Source organism: Heterodontus francisci, chromosome 11 (genome assembly GCF_036365525.1).
Source record: "Heterodontus francisci isolate sHetFra1 chromosome 11, sHetFra1.hap1, whole genome shotgun sequence".
In the NCBI taxonomy this organism is placed as follows: Eukaryota; Metazoa; Chordata; class Chondrichthyes; order Heterodontiformes; family Heterodontidae; genus Heterodontus; species Heterodontus francisci.
In genome coordinates, this window is record NC_090381.1 from 11,242,293 (window position 1) to 11,264,995 (window position 22,703).

The following is a 22,703-nucleotide window of genomic DNA, read 5'->3' on the forward strand; positions in this document are numbered from 1 at the left end:
GCACTCTTTTTATTTCAGATTTCCAGCATCCACTGTATTTTACTTTTATTTCTAGATTTGTAATGGTTAAGCCATGTGTTAAGGAACCTAGGTTGAATTTTTGGAGAAGGTAACTGAAGTGGCATTTAAGTGAGTGTCTATCAATGTTATTTATATGGACTTCCAGAAGGCATTCGATAAGGCTCCATGCAAAACAGTGTTAACAAAAATGAGAGCACATAGAATTGGAGGCAACTCACAGCACTAAAGAAGGTGAAGAAAGAAAGAAATCTGGACATTCTAATACATACAACTCTAAAGGTATGTGAAGGATGCCATGAAGCAATAGCCAGAGCAAATAAGGTGTTGGGTACATTCATAAGACAGTTGAATATAAGACGAGGCATACTATTTTGTCTGTGTACAAGACCTTGGTGGGGTCTCATTTAGAATACTGTATCCAATTTTGGTTTCCTGGCATGGTGTGTGATATTGAGGTTTTTGAAAAGGGTGCAGAGAAGGAGCACTAAGTTAATTCACAATATAAAGTAGCTTAGTTATCAAAACGAGCTGAAGAGTTGGCACTGTCCACTTTAGAGAAGTGTAGACTTAGGGGTGATCTGATTGATGTTTATATAATGAAGATTATGTTTCAGTTCACAGTTTGTTCCAATTAAACAGTTGAGCAAAGACCAGAGGTCACAATTTTAAATTGTGCAAGGCCAGACCTAGGCTAGATGTCAGGAGGTGTTTCGTTTCCTGAGAATAGTGGATCGGTAGAAGAGGCTGTGTCTTGTGCAGTGGACTCTGACTCACTGAATTCCTTCGAGCGAGAGCTGTTCTGTTTCTCGCTTGGGCAGACATCACATTTTGCGAAGGGTAGGGAATTCAGGACCTGATTGATCTTCTGGACTGGTTTCAATCACATAGATGGGTCAGAGAGGAATCTCCCAGTTGTTTTCGCCCCAAGTTGACCTGGATTTTTAATTTGTGTTTTTGCATCTCCCAAGAGATCATGTGGTTTTGGGTGTGTTGGGGAGTGTATATATTGTGACAATTGTGTGGGACAGGCTGGTTGGACCAGAGGATCTTATCCTATCCATTATTGTCTGTATGGGAATTGGTTAGGAGGCAGGAGACAGAGTAGAGATAATGGTTTTGTATGCTCATTGGCAGAATGTGACTAGTTTTGGCCCCCAGGGATATGTACTGGACCACAATTTTTTCCTATTTTTATAGATGACTTAAACGAAGGAATAGAAACATAGATCCAAGTTTGCTGCCGACACAAAGTTAGGTAGCATAGTAAATAGTGTGGCTTGGAGTAGGAGGTTGCAGAGGGTCAGTAATGGATTAAGTGAGTGGGCAAAACTGGCAGACGGAGTTTAATGTGGAGGAAGTGTGAGGCCACCCACTTTGCATGTAAGATAGATCAGAGTACTTTATAAATGGTGAGAAGCTAGGAACTGTGGAAGAGCAGTGAGATTTAGGGGACCATCTACATCACTGAAAACTAGTGGACAGGTACAAAAATAATTTGAAAGGATAATGGTAGAATATTGGCCTTTATTTCAAGTGAGCTTGAATAAAAAGGGTGGAAATTATGCTACCGTTGTATGAAGCTCTGGTTAGACCCAATCAGGAATACTGTTCTAGGCATTGCACCTTTGGAAAGATACATTGGTCTTGGGGGAGAAAGGTGGAGAATTGCAGTGCAGATTCACCAGAATGATAGCCAACGCCCGGATGATTTCCATGTCCCAACCCCATAGAAACATAGAAAATAGGAGCAGGAGTAGGCCATTCAACCCTGCTGTGCCATTCAATACGATCATGACTAATCATCCAAACTCAGTACCCTGTTCCCGCTTTCTCCCTGTATCCCTTGATTCCTTTAGCCCTAAGAACTATATCTAACTCTTAATTGAATATATTTAATGATTTGGCCTCAACTGCTTTCTGTAATAGAGAATTCCACAGGTTCTCCACTCTCCAGGAGAAGAAATCCCTCCTCATCTCAGTCCTAAATGGCTCAGCTCTTATTCTTAGATTGTGACCCCTCATCCTGGACTCTCCCGCCATCGGGAATATCCTTCCTGCATCTAGTCTACCCAGTCCTGTTACTGTTTTGCAGGTTTCTGTGAGACCCCTCGCATTTTTCTAAACTCTAGCAAATACAAGCCTAATCGACTCAATCTCTCTTCATATGTCAGTTCTGTCATCCCAGGAATCAGTCTGGTGAACCTGCTCTGCACTCCCTCCATAGCAAGAACATCCTTCCTCAGATAAGGAGACCAAAACTGCACACAATACTCCAGATGTGGTCTCACCAAGGCCTTGACATCCTTGCTCCTGTATTTGAATCCTCTCGCTATGAAGGCCAACATACCATTTGCCTTCTTATCTGCCTGCTGCACCTGCATGTTTACTTTCAGCAACTGGTGCACAAGGACACCCAGGTCTCGCTGCACCTCCCCCTTTCCCAATCTATCGCCGTTCAGATAATCTGCCTTTCTGTTTTTGCCACCAAAGTGGATAACCTCACATTTATCTACATTATACTGCATCTACCATGTATTTGCCCACTCACTCAACCTGTTCAAATCACACTGGAGCTTCTCTGCATCCTCCTCACAGCTCCCACTCCCACCCAGCTTTGTGTCATCTGCAAACTAGGATATATTACATTTAATTCCCTCATCTATATCATTAATATATATTGTGAATAGCAGGGGTCTTAGCACTGATCCTTGCGGTACCCCACTAGTCACTGCCTGCCACTCGGAAAAAGATCTGTTTATTCCTACTCTTTGTTTCCTGTCTGCCAACCAGTTCTCTATCCATGTTAGTACCTTATCCCCAATTCCATGGGCTTTAATTTTGCATGCTAATCTCTTATGTGGGACCTTATCGAAAGCCTTCTGAAAGTCCAAATACACCACATCCACTGGTTCTCCCTTATCTATTCTACTAGTTACATCCTCAAAAAATTCTAGAAGATTTGTCAAGCAAGATTTCCCTTCTGTAAATCTGTGTTGACTTTGTCCGATCATGTTGTGCTTCAGCTGTGTCGCTCTCGCAATGGGATCTTCAAATGGTAATGGTAATTGGGCAGGAGGCAACCTCGGCACCCAGTTAGTGGCACCAAGTGCCTGCAGGTGGCAGGAGCTGCCTGCCTGGCACCAGAGGCAAAGGCAAGCAGCAACCATGATCTGGCCTGCGCTGCCTTGTCGAGGAGAACAAGAGGGCCAGCAGAATGACCAGGGAGGCAGCAGTTCTACAACAAAAAAATGCCCTGGCTGGGTTCAGCGCAAAATCCCCATGACCCGAAAAAATTTCTGCCTCAACCAACAAAGTTATTCCCCTGCCTGCTGCAAGCCTGACAGCTGTGCACGAGGGAACCCAAATATCTTCCACCAGCTTGTAAGCAGTGAACAGATAATAGGAGGTGGACTGGGGCCTATTAGAAACAAAGAGGGTAATATATACTTAGAGGCACAGGGCAAAGCTAAAATACTTAAGAGTTGTTACAGTCAAGTGTTGAGGGGTTGAAGGGCTTCCCTCTTTTCCCTCTCCTTGTTTGACCACAACAGGTTTAATTCTTTATTGAAGTGGATGTACTGGCCAATTCAGTAAATTTTTGATTATTTCTTGTTATGATCCTAGAAAGTAAGTAATTGGACAGGTTTTCTTGAGTTAACGAAGAAAGAGGTTAACTTTATTGTACCTAAACTGAACGAACAAAGTAATAAACAATGCACCAACTTTCACTCTCTCTCTCTCTCTCTCACACACACACACACATGCACACACACTAGAGGTTTACACACACACAAATAGGTTACATAGTGGGAAAAGATAGATTGGTTGAGTTCGAGTCCATAAAAATAAAAAAAAAATACGATCTGTGAAGTTTAGTGATTCGGCTGGCTTCTAGCAGAATTAGGTGGTCCTGAGGCTTTTAGTTTGAAGAGACAGATCACTGATTCGTCAAGTCTTTTGGAGATAGTGATGTGGATAATTTCATCCAATGGGGTTTCTGATTGTAGCTGGAGTATGCAAAGGTGGTCAGTCAACAGGCAGGATTTGAAAGTTTTCAAATTGGAATAGAGAGAGAGGGACCGCCACTTAGGGTCTGCTCACATAAATATAAGAAATGCTGGAAATACTCAGCAGGTGTGGCAGCATCAGTGGAGAGAGAAGCAGAGTTAACGTTTCAGGTCAGTGACCCTTCTTTGGAACAGTTCCAAAGAAGGGTCACTGACCTGAAACGTTAACTCTGCTTCTCTCTCCACAGATGCTGCCAGACCTGCTGAGTATTTCCAGCATTTCTTGTTTTTATTTCAGATTTCCAGCATCTGCAATATTTTGCTTTTATTTTAGGGTTTGCTCATGTTCAGAGTCCAGTTGCTTCTCCTCAGCTGCAGAGAAAAACACCAGCTTAAAACCACAGATAGGGAGGGGCTTGTCACATGACAGTCACTCAGTGATTCAAACATAGCAGTGAGTAGTATTTCTCTCTTGCTAAAAATGAAAAGAACAAGTAGTTCCTTTAACCTTCCTGGGTCTTGGTTCTTGTGGGGAAATGCAGCCATTTTGTCTCCCTCCTCACAGTCCTTTGCAATAGTGCTGAAGTTTGGATCAAACTTGCGGTAAAACCCACACATTCCCAAAACTCGCATTATTTCCCGTTTGGTCGCAGGGGAGGGAAAATCTATCAGCGTCTGTACCTTTGCTTCTCTGGGCAACATTCTCCTTTGACCCACAGTATGCCCTGGGTAGGCTACTTGAGCATTAGCAAACTCGCTCTTTGCAAGGTTTACCACAAGGTCAGCCAACTGTAACCTTCAGAAGAGGGCTTCTAACCGGTCTAAGTGGTTCCCCCAGGTGTCACTGTACACAAACAGATCATCCAGGTACACTACACAGTTGGGCAGGCTAGCCCTTACCTGGTTCATGAGCCTTTGGAAGGTGGCTGGGGCATTTCTTAATCCAAAGGGCATCACCCGGCACTGGAATAAGACAAGCAAAAACAAAAAGTGCTGGAAATACTCAGCAGGTCTGGCAGCATCTGGGGAGAGAGAAGCAATAACTTTTCAGGTCTATGACCTTTCGTCAGAACTGTCAAAGGTTAGAAAAGAATTAGGTTTTATGCAAGTAAAGGGGGCGGGGGAGTGGGGGAGAGATGCTTTTGGACTGAACGTGCTTTTGTAAAGCATGACCCCGTGCTTCCAATTGCTTGGCATTTCAACACTCCCCCCTGCTTTCATGCCAACATTTCTGTCTTTGGCCTGCTCCAGTGTTCCAGTGATCATCAACACAAGCTAGAGGAGCAGCACCTGATCTTCTGATTAGGCACTCTACAGCCTTGCGGACTGAACATTGAGTTATATAACTTCAGAGCAGACTGGCCTTTTTAAAATATTTTATTTTTTAACCATGTACCTGCTTTTCATGGAGTTAGAGTTGTTCATTATTCCACCATTAACAGTCTCTCTGGACTAATGCTTTGTCTTTCACCACAAGCATTAACACACGCTTTGCCTTTATCCCAGGACAGCTTTGTTATTTAATCTCTCCTGCCCTATTAAACACCTTCCCCGTTGTTCTCTCCCCCACCCCCTCCCCTTCACTTACTTAAAACCTAATTATTTTCTAACCTTTGCCAGTTCTGATGAAAGGTCACAGACCTGAAACTTTAACTTTGCTTCTCTCTCCACAGATGCTGCCAGACCTGCTGAGTATTTCCAGCACTTTTTGGTTCTGTTTCAGATTTCCAGCATCTGCAATATTTTGCTTTTATTATACTGGAATAAGCCATCTGGGGTGACAAAAGCTGAGATCTCTTCAGCTCAGGTGGTTAAGGGAACCTTCCGGTACTCTTTTAACAAGTCTATTTTGGTTATGTAGGTGGTGTTTCCTACTCTATCTTCCAGGCGGGGATTTGGGTAGGAAACAGCTGTGGTTACTGCATTCATCTTTCTGTAATCAATGCAGAGCCTTGTTGAGCCATCGAGTTTGGGTCCAGCACTACTGGGGTACTCCAATTGCTCTGATTGGGCTCAGTCAGCTTGTGCTCCAGCATATACTGAATTTCCTCCCGAACTTGGGTTAGTTTCCTGGGACCGAGGCGATAGGGATTTTATTTCATGGGAGGGGTCTCTCCTACATCTACATCATGTAGGGTTAGGGTTGTGCACCCTGGTTTGTCCCTGAAGATGCCTTTAAACGCAGTGAGCAGCCTTGTTAGGTCACTTAGCTGTTCTGCATTTAAACAGGAGAGTACATTTTCCAATTTCCCTAGCATTTCAGTATTAACTAACCGGACGGTAGGGAGTTTGCTTTAGGAATCCTCCAGGCCTTCCAATTTAACGACCTAGAATAAATAGAATCATAGAGTCATTTACGGCACAGAAGTAGGCAGTTCTGCTTATCGAGTCTATGCAGGCTCTCCATGGACCTATCCAGTCAGCCCCACCTCCCCCATACGATCCCCGTAGCCCTGCAAGTTTATTTCCTTCCAGTGGCCATTCAAGTTGATAAATCCCCTAGATAGGACTGAAAGTTGTTAAATCACCTGGACCCGATGGTCTACATCCCAGAGTGTTGAATGAGAGATTGTGGATGCGTTGGTGGTCGTCTTCCAAAATTCTATAGATTATGGAATAGTTCCTGCCGGTTGGAAGGTAGCAAATGTAACCCCACTATTTAAGAAAGGAGGGAGACACAAAACTGGGAACTACAGACCTGTTAGTCTGACATCAGTAGGGAAATGTTAGAATCTATTATAAAGGATATGATAAAGGATACTGATAAAATAATGGTAGGATTGGGCAGAGTCAGCATGGATTTATGAAAGGGAAATCTTGTTGGATAAACCTGTTGGAGTTCTTTGAGGATATAACTAGCAGAATAGAGACGGGGGAACCAGTGGATGTGGTGTATTTGGATTTTCAGAAGGCTTTGATAACGTCCCACACAGGTTAGTAAGTAAAATTAGAGCACATGGGCTTGGGGGTAATATACTGGCATGAATTGAGAATTGGTTAATGGACAGAAAACAGAGAATAGGAATAAACAGGTCATTTTCCGGGTGGCAGGCTGTGACTAATGGGGTACCACAAGGATCAGTGCTTGGGCCCCAGCTATTCACAATCAAAATCAATGATTTGGATGTGGCGACCAAATATAATATTTCCAAGTTTGCTGATGACACAAAGCTAGGTGAGTTGTGAGGAGGATGCAAAGAGGCTTCACTGGGATTTAGACAGGCTAAGTGAGTGGGCAAGAACATGGCAGATGGAATATAATGTGAAAAAATGTGAAGTTATTCACTTTGGTGGGAAATGACAATATTGAAATTGTTGGTCCCTTTAATTAAACGTACTCATTTCAGTGTTAATAGAGAACAGGTGATGCTCATTTATAGTTTTGCATTTAAGGGCTGGTTTTTTGTCCCATTGGGGAGTTGCCTCTGGACAGAGAGTTAGTCCAGAGGGAAGAGTGGGAACTGATGTTTGGACTGAACTATGAATTGACAATAAAACAATTGTGGATCAGAGACTGTCATCGGCTTCCTCATTTTGGTGACCAGATATCTGCCTGTTTAACATGAAAACAGAAATGCAGAGTATTTCTTAAACGGTCAGATATCAGGAAGGGACCTTTGTGTCCTTGTTCACAAGTCATTGAAAGATAACATGCAGGTGCAGCAAGCATTTAGGAAGGTAAATGGTATGTTGGCTTTTATTGCAGGAGGTTTTGAGTACAGGAGTAATGAGGTCTTCGATTGTATAGAGCCTTGATGAGATCACACCTGGAGTATTGTTTACAGTTTTGTTTTCCTTACCTAAGGAAGGATATACTTGCCATAGAGGGAGTGCAACAAAGGTTCACCAGACTGAACCCTGGGATGGCAGAATTGTCCTATGAGGAGAGATTGAGGAGACGGGGCCTATATTCTCTTACAGTTTAGAAGAATGAGAGATGATCTCATTGAATACAAAATTCTTACAGGCTTGAATAAAGAGCAGTACAGCACAGGAACAGGCCATTCGGCCCTCCAAGCCTGCGCCGATCTTGATGCCTGTCTAAACTAAAACCTTCTGCACTTCCGGGGACCGTATCTCTCTATTCCCATCCTATTCATGTATTTGTCACGATGCCTCTTAAACGTCACTATCGTACCTGCTTCCACCACCTTCCCCGGCAGCAAATGCCTCCCAGGCACTCACCACCCTCTGTGTAAAGAACTTGCCTCGCACATCCCCTCTAAACTTTGCCCCTCTCACCTTAAACCTATGTCCCCTAGTAACTGACTCTTTCACCCTTGGAAAAAGCTTCTGACTATCCACTCTGTCCATGCCGCTCATAACTTTGTAAACCTCTATCATGTCGCCCCTCCACCTCCGTCGTTCCAGTGAAAACAATCCGAGTTTATCCAACCTCTCCTCATAGCTAATGCCATCCAGACCAGGCAACATCCTGGTAAACCTCTTCTGTACCCTCTCCAAAGCCTCCACGTCCTTCTGGTAATGTGGCGACCAGAATTGCACGCAATATTTTAAGTGTGGCCTAACTAAGGTTCTGTACAGCTGCAGCATGACTTGCCAATTTTTATACTCTATGCCCCGACTGATGAAGGCAAGTATGCCGTATGCCTTCTTGACTACCTTATCCACCTGCGTTGCCACCTTCAGTGACCTGTGGACCTGTATGCCCAGGTCTCTCTGCCTGTCAATACTCCTAAGGGTTCTGCCATTTACTGTATACTTCCCACTGTATTAGATCTTCCAAAATGCATTATCTTACATTTGTTCAGATTAAACTCCATCTGCCATTTCTCCTCCCAAGTCTCCAACCAATCTATATCCTGCTGTATCCTCTTACAATCCTCATCACTATCCGCAACTCCACCAACCTTTGTGTCGTCCGCAAGCTTACTAATCAGACCAGCTACATTTTCCTCCAAATCATTTGTATATAATGCAAACAGCAAAGGTCCCAGCAGTGATCCCTGTGGAACACCACTAGTCACAGCCCTCCATTCAAAGAAGCACCCTTCCACTGCTGCCTTTTGTCTTCTATGACTGAGTCAGTTCTATCTTCCATCTTGCCAGCTCACATCTGATCCCATGTGACTTCACCTTTTGTACCAGTCTGCCATGAGGGACCTTGTCAAAAGCTTTACTGAAGTCCATATAGATAACATCCACTGCCCTTCCTTCATCAATCATCTTTGTCACTTCCTCAAAAAACTCAATCAAATTAGTGAGACACGACCTTCCCTTCACAAAACCATGCTGCCTCTCACATAAGTTCATTTGTTTCCAAATGGGAGTAAATCCTGTCCTGAAGAATCCTCTCTAATAATTTCCCTACCACTGACGTAAGGCTCACCGGCCTATAATTTCCTGGATTATCCTTGCCACCCTTCTTAAACAAAGGAACAACATTGGCTATTCTCCAGTCCTCTGGGACCTCACCTGTCGCCAATGACGACACAAAGATTTCTGTCAAGGCCCCAGCAATTTCTTCCCTTGCCTCCCTCAGTATTCTGGGGTTGATCCCATCAGGCCCTGGGGACTTATGTACCTTAATGCTTTGCAAGACGCCCAACACCACCTCCTTTTTGATAACGTCATGACCCAGACTATCTACACTCCCTTCTCTCGACTCGTCATCCACCAAGTCCTTCTCTTTGGTGAATACTGATGCAAAGTACTCATTTAGTACCTCGCCCATTTCTTCTGGCTCCACGCTTAGATTCCCATCTCTGTCCTTGAGTGGGCCAACCCTTTCCCTGGTTACCCTCTTGCTCTTTATATACGTATAAAAACAGGATTCTCCTTAATCCTGTTTGCTAATGACTTTTCATGACCCCTTTTAGCCTTCCTACTTTCTTTATATTCCTCAAGGGCTTTGTCTGGTCCCAGCCTTCTAGCCCTTATGAATGCTTCCTTTTTCTTTTTGACGAGGCTCACAATATCCCTCGTTATCCAAGGTTGCCGAAACTTGCCAAACTTATCCTTCTTCCTCACAGGAACATGCCAGTCCTGGATTCTAATCAACTGACGTTTGAAAGACTCCCACATGTCAGATGTTGATTTACCCTCAAACAGCCGCCCAAATCTAAATTCTTCAGTTCCTGTCTAATATTGTTATAATTAGCCTGACATGATAGATGCAGGAAGGATGTTTCCCCTGGTTGTGGGAGGTCTGGAACCAGGGGACACAGTCTCAGAATAAGAGGTAAGCCATTTAGGACTGAGATGAGGAATTTCTTTACTCAGAGAGTGGTGAATCTTTGGAATTCTCTACCCCAGAGGTGCGGAGGCTCAGTAATTGAGTATATTCAAGAAAGAGATCAATAGATATTTCAGAATATACAGAATAGATACATTGCAACGAGAAAGAAAAATTCCAAAGGTGGGAACCGCCATCCGTGGTTAACTAAAACAGTTAAAGATAGTATTAAACTTAAAGAAAAAGCCTATAATTGCGCAAAGGTGGGAGGCAGGTCAGAAGATTGGACAGAATATATTAAATAGCAAAAAGTGACTAAAAGATTGATTAGCAAGGTAAAAGTAGAGTACGAGAGAAAGCGTGTTAGAAATATAAAGACAGATAGTAAGTGTTTCTATAGATATTTAAAAACGAAAAGAATTAACAAAGTGAGCGTTGGTCCTGTAGAAAGTGAGTCTGGGGAATTAATAATGGCTAATAAGGAGATGGCAGATGAATTGAACAGATATTTTGCATCGGTCTTCACTATTGAGGATACAAGTAACATCCCAGTATTAGCTGTAAGTCAGGAAATGGAAGGGAGGGAGGAACTCAAGAAAATTATAATCACCAGGGAAGTGGTACTGAACAAATTGTTGGAGCTGCGGGCTGACAAGTCCCTGGGTCCTGATGGACTTCATACTAGGGTGTTAAAAGAAGTGGCTAGTGAGAGAGTTGATGCGTTCGTTTTAATTTTCCAAAATTCCCTAGATTCGGGGAAGGTTCCGTTAGATTGGAAAATAGCGAATGTAACTCCCTTATTCAAAAAGGGAAGGAGACAGAAAGCAGAAATCCACAGGCCGTCTGTCTTAGGGAAAATGTTAGAAGCTATTATTAAAGAAGTTCGAGCAGGGCATTTAGAAAAATTCAAGGTAATCAGGCAGAGTCAACATGGTTTTGTGAAAGGGAAATCATGTTTAACAAATTTATTGGAGTTCTTTGAGGGAGTTACATATGCTGTTGGTAAAGGGGAACCAGTGGATGTATTGTACTTAAATTTCCAGAAGGCATTTGATACGGTGCCACATCAAAGGTTGTTGCAGAAAATAAAAACTCATGGTGTTGGGGGTAACATATTGGCATGGATAGAAGATTGGTTAGCTAACAGGAAACAGAGTAGGCATAAATGGGTCATTTTCTGGTTGGCAGGATATAACGAGTGGTGTGCCACAGGGATCTGTGCTGGGGTCTCAACTTTTTACAATTTATGTAAATGACTTAGATGAAGGGACCAAAGGTGTGGTTGATAAATTTGCTGATGACACAAAGATAGGTAGGAAAGTAACTTGTGAAGAGGACATAAGGGGACTTCAGAGGGATATAGATAAGTTAAGCGAGTGGGAAAAGACCTGGCAAATGGAGTATAATGTGGGAAAGTGGGAAATTGTCCACTTTGACAGGAAGAATAAAAAAGAAGCATATTATCTAAATGGTGAGAGATTACAGAGCTCTGTGATGCACAGGGATCTGGGTGTCCTAGTGCATGAATCGTAAAAGGTTAGTATACAGCATGTAATTAGTTTAGTTTAGTTTAGAGATACAGACTGTTATCGTTTATCATGAGGGGAATTGAATACAAAAGGAGAGAGGTTATGCTTCAGCTATGCAGGGCAATGCTGAGACTACATCTGGAGTACTGTGTACAGTACTGGTCTCCTTATTTAAGGAAGGATGTAAATGTGTTGGAGGCAGTACAGAGAAGGTTTACTACACTATTACCTGGAATGGGTGGGCTGTCTTACGAGGAAAGATTGGACAGGCTAGGCTTGTATCCGTTGGAATTTAGAAGAGTAAGAGGCGACTTGATTGGAACATATAAGATCCTGAGGGGTCTTGACAGGGTGGATGTGGAAAGGATGTTTCCCTTTTATTTATTTATTTAGAGATACAGCTCTAAAACAGGCCCTTCGGCCCACCAAGTCTGTGCCGACCATCAACCACCCATTTATACTAATCCTATATTAATCCCATATTCCTACCACATACCCACCTTCCCTCAATTCCCTTACCTATACTAGGGGCAATTTACAATGGCCAATTTACCTATCAACCTGCAAGTCTGGCTGTGGGAGGAAACCAGAGCACCCGACTCCCTGTTCTCCCTGTGACCGCATGGGTTTCCTCCGGGTGCTCTGGTTTCCTCCCACATGCCAAAGACTTGCAGGTTGATAGGCAAATTGGCCATTGTAAATTGCTTCTAGTATAGCTAAGGGAATTGAGGGAAGGTGGGTATGTGGTAGGAATATGGGATTAATATAGGATTAGTATAAATGGGTGGTTGATGGTCAGCACGGACTCAGTGGGCCTAAGGGCCTGTTTCGGTGCTGTATCTCTCTATGACAGTATGAATTTGAAAAACAGTCCCAGGAAGAATTTTTTAAAGGGGGCACTGAGAGGTCTTGAGGAAAACGAGACTTTCAGGGAAACCACCTGACTTGCAGCTCAATAAACAACAGAAAACTTTGGACACCTGAAGAAATTGTTTCCGCAGAAGTGACAGGTCAAGATTGATGGAGGTCAAAAGGTTGACCTCCTTTTGTCAGTTTCGCGTTTGAGTTGGGGTTGAACTATATAAAAAGGGAGAGATCTTCCTAGGAGAGAAGGCAACTTCCAAGGAGAGAAGAGAATTCCCACGGGAGAGAAGACCAGAACCCAGCTCAGCTTTCCAGCACCTCTTTAAAAGACCCTGAGAAGTCCACTGTGTCAACTCATCTTGTCTCCTGTCTTTGAAGAAAAGCCTGTTAAGTTAATTCTCAACACCGCCTGAAAAGATCTAAAAGATCCCAGTGATCTGTCTACATGTACTCGGAGGCCAGACTGTGTACCAGTTTTGGAACACAACATATCTCATCTGCTGTTTCTTCAAGAATGCGCAAGTATTCAACCCAAGTGTTTTTTTGTCTGTAATAGAGGTCTTAAAAACAAATAAAAGCAAAATATTGCAAATGCTGGAAATCTGAAATACAAACCAGAAATGCTGGAAATACTCAGCAGGTCTGACAGCATCTGTTGAGAGAGAAGAAGAGTTAACGTTTCAAGTCAGTGACCCTTCATCAGAACTGACAAATATTATAAATGTAAAAGGTTTTCTGCAAGTAAAGTGGGGGGTGGGGCAAGAGATAACAAAAGCGAAGGTGTTGATAGGACTAGGTCGCAGAGAATAACTGACCAGAGGGTAATGGAACAAAGGTAAACAGTATGTTAATGACGTGGTGAAAGAGTTAGCATTAGCTTTACTTGCTTAAAACCTTTTACATTTCTAATATTTGTCAGTTCTGATGAAGGGTCACTGACCTGAAATGTTAACTCTGCTTCTCTCTCCACAGATGCTGCCAGACCTGCTGAGTATTTCCAGCATTTCTTGTTTTTATTCTTAAAAACAAAAATCCCTTTATTTTTCCAGTTAACCGGGGTGTGTGCGTGCGAGTGAGAGAGTGTGAGGGGCTAAGGTAAAAAGGAAACTTTAATATTTCAATCTGTGTGTTTATGCTTTACTTCATTACTGGTTAAGACTTGTTTTATAATAAACTAATTTATTTGTTTATTAAAAAAACCTGGTTAGTGTGTTTTATTCTGGGATAAAAATAGTAAATGATTGACTGTATCGCTAAGTTGGAAAAATTTAAATATATGTTGTGACCCGTGGAGAAGTGGAATTAGAATAAACGGTGCACTTTCCCCACCTCGGTCTTGACAATTCTAAGTCACAAATAGCATCCCATGTGATTGTTACAACAGTAAACTTTCCCTCCTCATCCTTTTTAGCCTGTCGGCAGCCCCTGATATGGTTGACTACACCATCCTCCTCCAATGCCTCTCTACTGTCGTCTAGCTGGGTGGGACTGTTTTCACCTGGATCTGTTCTTATCTATCTAATCATAGCCAGAGAATCACTTGCAGTGGCTTCTCTTCCTGCTCCTGCACCATTACCTCTGGTGTCCCCCAGGAATCTATCTTTGGCCCCTGCCTTCTTCTACATGCTGCTCCTCAGCAACATCAACCAAAAGCACAGCATTAGTTTTTACATGTACACCGACGACACCCAGCTCTAGTTCACCAGCACCTCTTTCTCAGCTCCTCCACTGTTGCAAAATTATTGACTGCTTTTCCAACACCCAATACTGGATCCTGTGCTCGCTGACCTACATTGGGGGCTCCTGGTCAAGCAACGTCTTGATTTTACAACTCTCTTCCTTGTTTTCAAATCCCTCCTTGACCTCGCCCACAGCCCTCCCCTCCCCCACCCCCAATCTCTGTAATCTCCTCCAGCCCCACCGAGATATCTGCGCTCATCTAATTCTGGCCTCTTGATTATCCCCAATTTTAATCACTGCACCATTGATGGCCACACCTTCCGTTGCCTAGGCCCTAAGCTCTGGACTTCCTTCCCTACACCTCTCCATCTTGTTTTCCTCCTTCAAGACACTCCTTAAACTCTACCTCTTTAACCAAGCTTCTAATATCCTAATAATAACTTAATATGTTCTTATGTGCCACGGTGTCTTGTTTTATAATGTTCCTGTGAAGCGCTTTGGGACATTTCATTACATTATCAACAGAAGAGCAGTGGGGGGCATTCAAAAAGGAAATGGGGTGGGTACAGGCCCAACATGTTCCCTCAAGGGTAATAGGTAGGAGCAACAAGCCCAGAGAACCATGGATGACCAGAAACATTCAGGGTATGATGAGAAGGAAAAGAGAGGCTTTTAGCAAAAACAAGGAGAGCAAATCAATAGAAGCATTAGTGGAGTACAGAAAGTGTAGGATGGAGCTTAAGAAAGCAATTAGGAGAGCAAAGAGGGGATATGAGAAAGCTCTGGCTGGGAAAAGTAGGGAAAATCGCAAGATATTCTATAAGTATAATCAATGGGAAGAGGATGACCAGGGAAAGAGTAGGACTCATTAGGGACCAAGGGGGAAATTTGTGGGTGGAGCCAGAGGACATTGTTAGGGTGTTGAATGAATACTTCACATCTGTCTTCACCCAAGAGAATGAGGATGTAGATATGGAATTCAGGGAGAGAGACTGTGAGGTTCTTGAGCAAATTGTCATAGGGAGTGACAAGGTATTGGAGGTTTTGGAAGGCTTAAAAGTGGACAAATCTCCAGGTCTGGACGATTTGTGTCCCAGGATGCTGTGGGAGGCGAGGGTGCAGATTGCAGGGGCTCTGACCATAATTTTTAATTCCTCTCTGGGGCCACGGGGGAGGTGACAGAGGACTGGAGGACAGCTAATGTGGTCCCACTATTTAAGAAAGGTTGTAGAGATAAGCCAGGGAACGACAGACCAGTGAGTCTCACGCCAGTAGTAGGGAAACTATTGGAGAAAATTCTGAAGGAGAGAATCTATCTGCACTTGGAGAGGCAAAATTTGATTAGGAATAGTCAGCATGGCTTTGTCAGAGGGAGGTCATGCCTAACAAATTTGATTGAATTTTTTGAACATGTGACCAGGTGTGTAGATGAGGGTAGTGCAGTTGATGTAGTTTACATGGATTTCAGCAAAGCCTTTGACAAGGTCCCACATGGGAGACTTATCAAGAAAGCAAATGCACATGGGATACAAGGTAACTTGATAAGGTGAATTCAAAATTGGCTTAGCTGTAGGAGACAGAGAGTGATGACAGGGCTGTTTTAGTGACTGGAAGCCAGTGTCCAGTGGCCTACCACAGGGATCTGTGCTGGGTCCCCTATTGTTTGTCATTTATATAAACGACAAAGATGACTATGTGGGGGGTAGGATCAGTAAGTCCGCGGATGACAGAAAGATTGGCTGAGTGGTTAACAGGTGGAGTGTCTTAGGTTACAGGAAGATATAGACAGGATGGTCAAATGGGCAAAAAAGTGGCAGATGGAATTAACGCTGAAAAGTGTGAGGTGATACACTTTGGAAGGAGTAATGTGACACGGAAGTATTCAATGAATGGCCTGACACTGGGAAGTTGCAAGGAACAAAGTGACCTTGGCATGTTTGTCCATAGATCTCTGTAGGCAGAAGGGCAGGTTAATAGGGTGGTGAAAAAGGCATATGGGACACTTGCCTTTATCAATCAAGGCATAGATTACAAAAGCAGGCAGGTCACGTTGGAGTTGAACTTTGGTAAGGCCACAGCTGGAGTACTGTGTGCAATTCTGGTCGCCACATTATAGGAAGGATGTTCCGAAGAAGGGTCACTGACCCGAAACGTTAACTCTGCTTTTCTTTCCGCAGATGCTGCCAGACCTGCTGAGTGATTCCAGCATTTCTTGTTTTTATTTCAGATTTCCAGCATCCGCAGTATTTTGCTTTTATTTTAATATAGGAAGGATGTGATTGCATTGGAGGGGGTGCAGAGGTGATTCACCAGAATGTTGCCTGGGATGGAACATTTAAGCTATGAAGAGAGGTTGGATAGGCTTGGGTTGTTTTCACTGGAGCAGAGAAGACTGAGGGGTGACCTGATCGAGGTGTACAATATTATGAGGGGCATGGACAAGGTGGATAGAGAGCAGCTGTTCCCCTTAGTTGAAGGGTCAGTTACGAGGGGTCACAAGTTTAAGGTGAGGGGCAGGAGGATTAAGGGGGACGTGAGGAAGAACTTTTTTACCCAGAGGGTAGTGATGGTCTGGAATGCCCTGCCTGGGAGGGTGGTAGAGGCAGGTTGCCTGACATCCTTTAAAAAGTACCTGGATGAGCACTTGGCACGTCATAACATTCAATGCTGTGGGCCAGGTGCTGGCAAATGGGATTAGGTGGACAGGTCAGGTGTTTTAATGTATCGGTGCAGACTCGATGGGCCTCTTCTGCACTGTATTATTCTGTGATTCTGTGATTAAAGGTGCTATCTAAATATAAGTTCGTGTATGGGGAGGGGAAGGTGGTGGCGTAGTGGTATTGTCACTGGACTAGTAACCCAGAGACCCAGAGTATTGCTCTGGGGACATGGGTTCAAAACCCACCACAACAGAAGGTGGAATTTGAAGTCAATTAATAAATCTGGAATTGAAAAGCTAGTCTAATGATGGCCATCAAACCATTGTTAATTGTTGTAAAAACCCATCTGATTTACTGATGTACTTTAGGGAAGGAAATCTGCCGTCCTTACCTGGTCTGGCCTACATGTGACTCCAGACACACAGCAATGTGGTTGACTCTTACATGCCCTCTGAAATGGCCTAGCAAGCCACTCAGTTGTATCTAACTACTACGAAGTCAATAAAGAATGAAAGCGGACAGACCAGCCGGTTTTGACCGAGGCACCGGAAAAGACAACGGCAAACCCAGCCCTGTCCACCCTGCAAAGTTCTCCTTACTAACATCTGGGGGCTTGTGCCAAAGTTGGGAGAGCTGTCCCGCAGTCTAGTCAGGCAACAGCCTGACATAGTCATATTCACGGAATCATACCTTACAGACAATGTCCCAGACACCGACATCACCATCCCCGGGTATGTCCTGTCCCAACGGCAGGACGGACCCAGCAGAGGTCGCGGCTCGGTGGTATACAGTAGGGAGGGAGTTGCCCTGCGACTCCTGAACATCGACTCCAGATCTCATGAAGTCTCATGGTATCAGGTCAGACATGGGCAAGGAAACCTACTGCCCTCCCTCAGCTGTTAAACATCACTTGGAGAAAGCACTGAGGGTGGCAAGGGCGCAAAATGTACTCTGGTGGGGAATTTCAATGTCCATTACCGAAAGTGGCTCGGTAGCACCGCTACTGACCGAGCAGGCTGAGTCCTAAAGGACAAGGCTGCTAGACTGGGTACGCGGCAGGTGGTGAGGGAAAAACATACTTGACCTTGTCCTCACCAATATGCCTGCCGCAGATGCATCTGTCCATGACAGTATTGGCCGGAGTGATACCCGCACAGTCTTTGTGGAGACGAAGTCCCGTCTTCACATTGGGGATACCCTCCATCGTGTTGCATGGCACTATCACCGTGCTAAATGGGCATCTATGAGTCACGGTAGGCCATCAGCAGCAACAGCAGAATTGTACTCAACCACAATCTGTAACCTCATCCTCCAGTGTACCGTTACTGTCAAGCTGGGAGACCAACCCTGGTTCAATGAAGAGTGCAAGAGGGCATGCCAGTAGCAGCACCAGGCATACCTTAAAATGAGGTGTCAACCTGGTGAAGCTACAACCCAGGATTACTTGCATGCCAGACTGCGTAAGCAGCATGCAATAGACGGAGCTAAGCGATCCCATAACTAACGGGTCAGATCTGAGCTCTGCAGTCCTGCCACATCCAGCCGTGAATGGTGGTGAACAATTAAACAACTAACTGGAGGAGGTTGCTCCACAAATATCCCCATCCTCAATGATGGGGGAGCCCAGCACATCAGTGCAAAAGACAAGGCTGAAGCATTTGCAACAATCTTCAGCCAGAAATGCCGAGTTGATGATCCGTCTCAGCCTCCTCCTGAAGTCTCCAGCATCACAGATGCCAGACTTCAGCCAATTCGATTCATTCTGCATGTCATCAAGAAACGACTGAAGGCACTGGATATTGCAAAGGCTATGGGCCCTGACAGTATTCCAGCAATAGTACTGACGACCTGTGCCCCAGAACTTGCTGTGCCCCTAGCCAAGCTGTTCCAGAACAGCTACAACACTGGCATTTACCTGGCAATGTGGAAAATTTCCCAGGTATGTCCTGTACACAAAAAGCAGGACAAGTCCAGCCCGGCCAGTTACCGCCCCATCAGTCTATTCTCAATCATCAATAAAGTGATGGAAGGTGTCATCGACAGTGCTATCAAGTGGGACTTGCTTAGCAATAACATGCTCAGTGACGCTCAGTTTGGTTTCCGCCAGGGCCACTCTGCTCCTGACCTCATTACAGCCTTGGTTCAAAACGTGTACAAAATAGCTGAACTCGAGTTGACTGCCCTTGACATCAAGGCAGCATTTGTCCCAAGTATGGCATCAAGGAGCCCTAGCAAAACTGGAGTCAATTGCAATCAGAGAGAAAACTCTCTGCTGGTTGGAGTCATTCGTAGCACAAAGGAAGATGTTTGTTGGTGTTGGAGGTCAATCATCTGAGCTCCAGGACATCACTGCAGGACTTCCTCAGAGTAGTGTCCTCAGCCCAACCATCTTCAGCTGCTTTATCAATGACCTTCCTTCAATCATAAGGTCAGAAGTGGGGATGGTCGCTGATGATTGTACAATGTTCAGCACCATTCGTGGCTTCTCAGATACTGAAGCAGTCTGTGTAGAAATGCAGAAAGACCTGGATAATATCCAGGATTGGGATGATAACTGGCAAGTAACATTGGTGCCATACAAGTGCCAGGCTCCAACAAGAGAGAATCTAATCATCTCCCCTTGACATTCAATGGCATTACCATCTCTGAATCCCCCACTATCAACATCCTGGGGGTTACTATTGACCAGAAACTGAACTGGCACCGCCATATAAATACCATGGTTACAAGAACAGGTCAGAGGCTAGGAATCCTGCGGCGAGTAACTCTTCTCCTGACTCCCCAAAGCCTGTCCACCATTTAAAAGGCACAAGTCAGGAGTGTGATGAAATATTCTCCACTTGCCTGGATGGGTGCAGCTTCAACAACACTCAAGAAGCTCGACACCATCCAGAACAAAGCAGCCCGCTTGATTGGCACCCCATTCACAAATATTCACTCCCTCCAGCACCAACTCCAGCACAGTGGCAGCAGTGTGTACCATCTACAAGATGCACTGCAACAATGCACCAAGGCTCCTTCGACAGCACCTTCCAAACCCGCGTCCTCTACCACCTCGAAGGACAAGGGCAGCAAATGCATGGGAACACCAGCCCCTGCAAGTCCCCGTCCAAGTCACACACCATCATGACTTGGAACTATATTACCGTTCCTTCACTGTCACTGGGTCAAAAACCTGGAACTCACTTCCTAACAGCACTGTGGGTGTACCTACCTCACATGGACTGCAGCAGTTCAAGAAGGCAGCTCACCACCATCTTCTCAAAGGCAATTAGGGATGGACAATAAATGATGGCCTAGCCAGCAATGCCCACATTCGTTGAATGAATAAAAAAATGCAATGAAATGTGTTTTCTTCTTTCCACCCTTATGTTGAAGGGAGCCCACAAAAATCCATGTTTCAAATGAGGTTAACACTTTTTTTTGTAGTCTTGACAGTGACAAACTATAAAGTAGATATTTGGAAAAGTAGCTGGCATAAGCTATTGGTCTGCAGTAACCACAATGTTCTAATACTGTAGAAATGAAAATCTGTGTTTTGTACAGTTTGTTCAAAATATCTGCATTTCAGATGATGGTTTGTTTAAGTGCAATGAAGTGTGTGCCAGCATTAGAATGTTCACTTACCCCTGGACTTGACCCGTGCACATACACTCACTGAATAGATTTTCTGATTTATTTCCTTTGTGTTCGCTTTGAGAAACTGATGATGTACCATATTTTACTTATTCTGACTTAGTAATTTACATCTTTGTGTATTTATATGTTCCAGTTAATAATTCACTTCCCTATTACAATTCTGCATTCATCCTAGAATTGATGATGGCCTTCAAGTGAAGATTACAGACAATGCTCTCTCCAGGGATCTCTTCCCTATGGACTACCACTGCTTGGGGGACAATGAGAATAGACCTGTTCGGTGGATGGCACTTGAAAGTCTTGTCAACAATGAATTTTCCAGTGCAAGTGATGTGGTAAGCAACTCCGTTAGGATACATACTAAACCAGTATTCAAATGTAAACACACTTAAATTTCCCAGTAATAGTGGAGATAACTTCATGGTTAACATAATTTCCAGAGAGCACATTCCCTGGCTTGGAAGGTAAATTCACTGTCCAGTATGATATTCACCCATATAGAATGGAAGGTCCCATATTCCTATGCCGTGAAGTATTTCTGACCCTACAGTAAGCTAGTTTGGGAGAAAAATGTCCACAGGATTGTCACTGACCTCATCTGCTCCGGAGATCTTCCCTCTACAGCTTCCAACCTCATAGTCCCACCACCCCGGGCAGCCCGCTTCTACCTCCTTCCTAAAATCCACAGACAGGACTGTCCTGGAAGACCCATAGTGTCAGCCTGCTCCTGCCCCATTGAACTTATTTTTCCCTATCTTGACTCTATCTTTTCTCCACTGGTCCAGTCTCTTCCAACCTATATTCGTGACTCTTCTGACACCCTGCGCATTTTGACAATTTCCAGTTTCCTGGCCCAAACTGCCTGCTCTTCACTATGGACGTCCAATCTCTCTACATTGCCATCCCATGCCAGGACGGTTTGAGGGCTCTCCACTTCTTCCTTGAACAGAGGACCAACCAGTCCCCATCACCACCACCCTCCTCCGCCTGGCTGAATTTGGTCTCACATTAAACAACTCCTTCAACTCCACTCACTTCAACTCCACTCACTTCCTTCAAGTAAAAGGTGTTGCTATGGGTACCCACATGGCTCCTAGTTCTGCCTGTCTTTTTGTGGGATATGTCGAACATTCCTTGTTCCAGCCCTACTCAGGCCCCCTTCCCCAACTCTTTTTTCCAGTACATTGATGACTGTATCGGTGCTGTTTCCTGCTGCTGCCCCGAACTGGAAAACTTTATCAACTTTGCTTCCAATTTCCACCCTTCTCTCACCTTTACATGGTCCATCTCCAACATTTCTCTTCCCTCCTCAACTTCTCTGTCTCCATCTCTGGGGATCGGCTGTCCACTAATATTCATTATAAACCCATTCTCCCAGTTTCCCAGTCTCCGACACATCTGCTCTGATGATGCAACCTTCCACAACAGCGCTTCTGATCTGTCTTCCTTTTCCCTAAACCAAGGATTTCCCCTCCCCACTGTGGTTGACAGGGCCTCCAATTGTGTGCAGCCCATTTCCCGCACCTCTACCCTCACCTCTCCCTTCCCTCCCAAAACCGCAACAGGGTTCCCCTTGTACTCACTTTCCACCCCACCAGCCTCCACATCCAGAGGATCATCCTCCGCCTTTCCGCCACGCCCAGCACGATGCCACCACCCGTCACATCTTCCCTTCCCCGTCACATCTTCCCCTCCCCTCCCCTGTCAGCATTCCGAAGGGATCGTTCCCTCCACGACATCCTGATCCACTTCTCCATTACCCCGACACCTCGTCCCTTTCCCATGCAATCACTAAAGGTGTAATACCTGCCCTTTCACCTCCTCTCTCCTTACTGTCCAAGGCCTCAAACACTCCTTTCAGGTGAAGCATGTACTTCTTTCAATTTAGTATACTGCATTCGCTGCTCACAATGTGGTCTCCTCTACATTGGGGAGACCAAACGCAGATTGGGTGACCACTTTGCTGAACACATCCACTCAGTCCGATAGCATGATCCCGAGCTTCCAGCTGCTTGCCATTTCAACACTCTCCCCTGCTCTCATGCTCACACCTCTGTCTTTGGCCTGCTAGAGTGTTCCAGTGAACATCAACGCAAGCTCGAGGAGC

The 22,703-nt window shown here is 44.6% G+C and overlaps 1 protein-coding gene across 1 annotated transcript in view; it reads left to right on the plus strand.

Moving 5' to 3' along the window:
- Positions 1-21,138, plus strand: part of ryk (receptor like tyrosine kinase) — a 429,626-nt gene extending 408,488 nt beyond the window's left edge. Inside the window, exons 14-15 of the mRNA XM_068042876.1 lie at positions 20,772-20,931; positions 21,037-21,138. Of these exons, the coding sequence (XP_067898977.1) occupies positions 20,772-20,931; positions 21,037-21,138 (262 nt within the window). The remainder of the gene's footprint in view (positions 1-20,771; positions 20,932-21,036) is intronic.
- Positions 21,139-22,703: the final 1,565 nt, after the last annotated feature.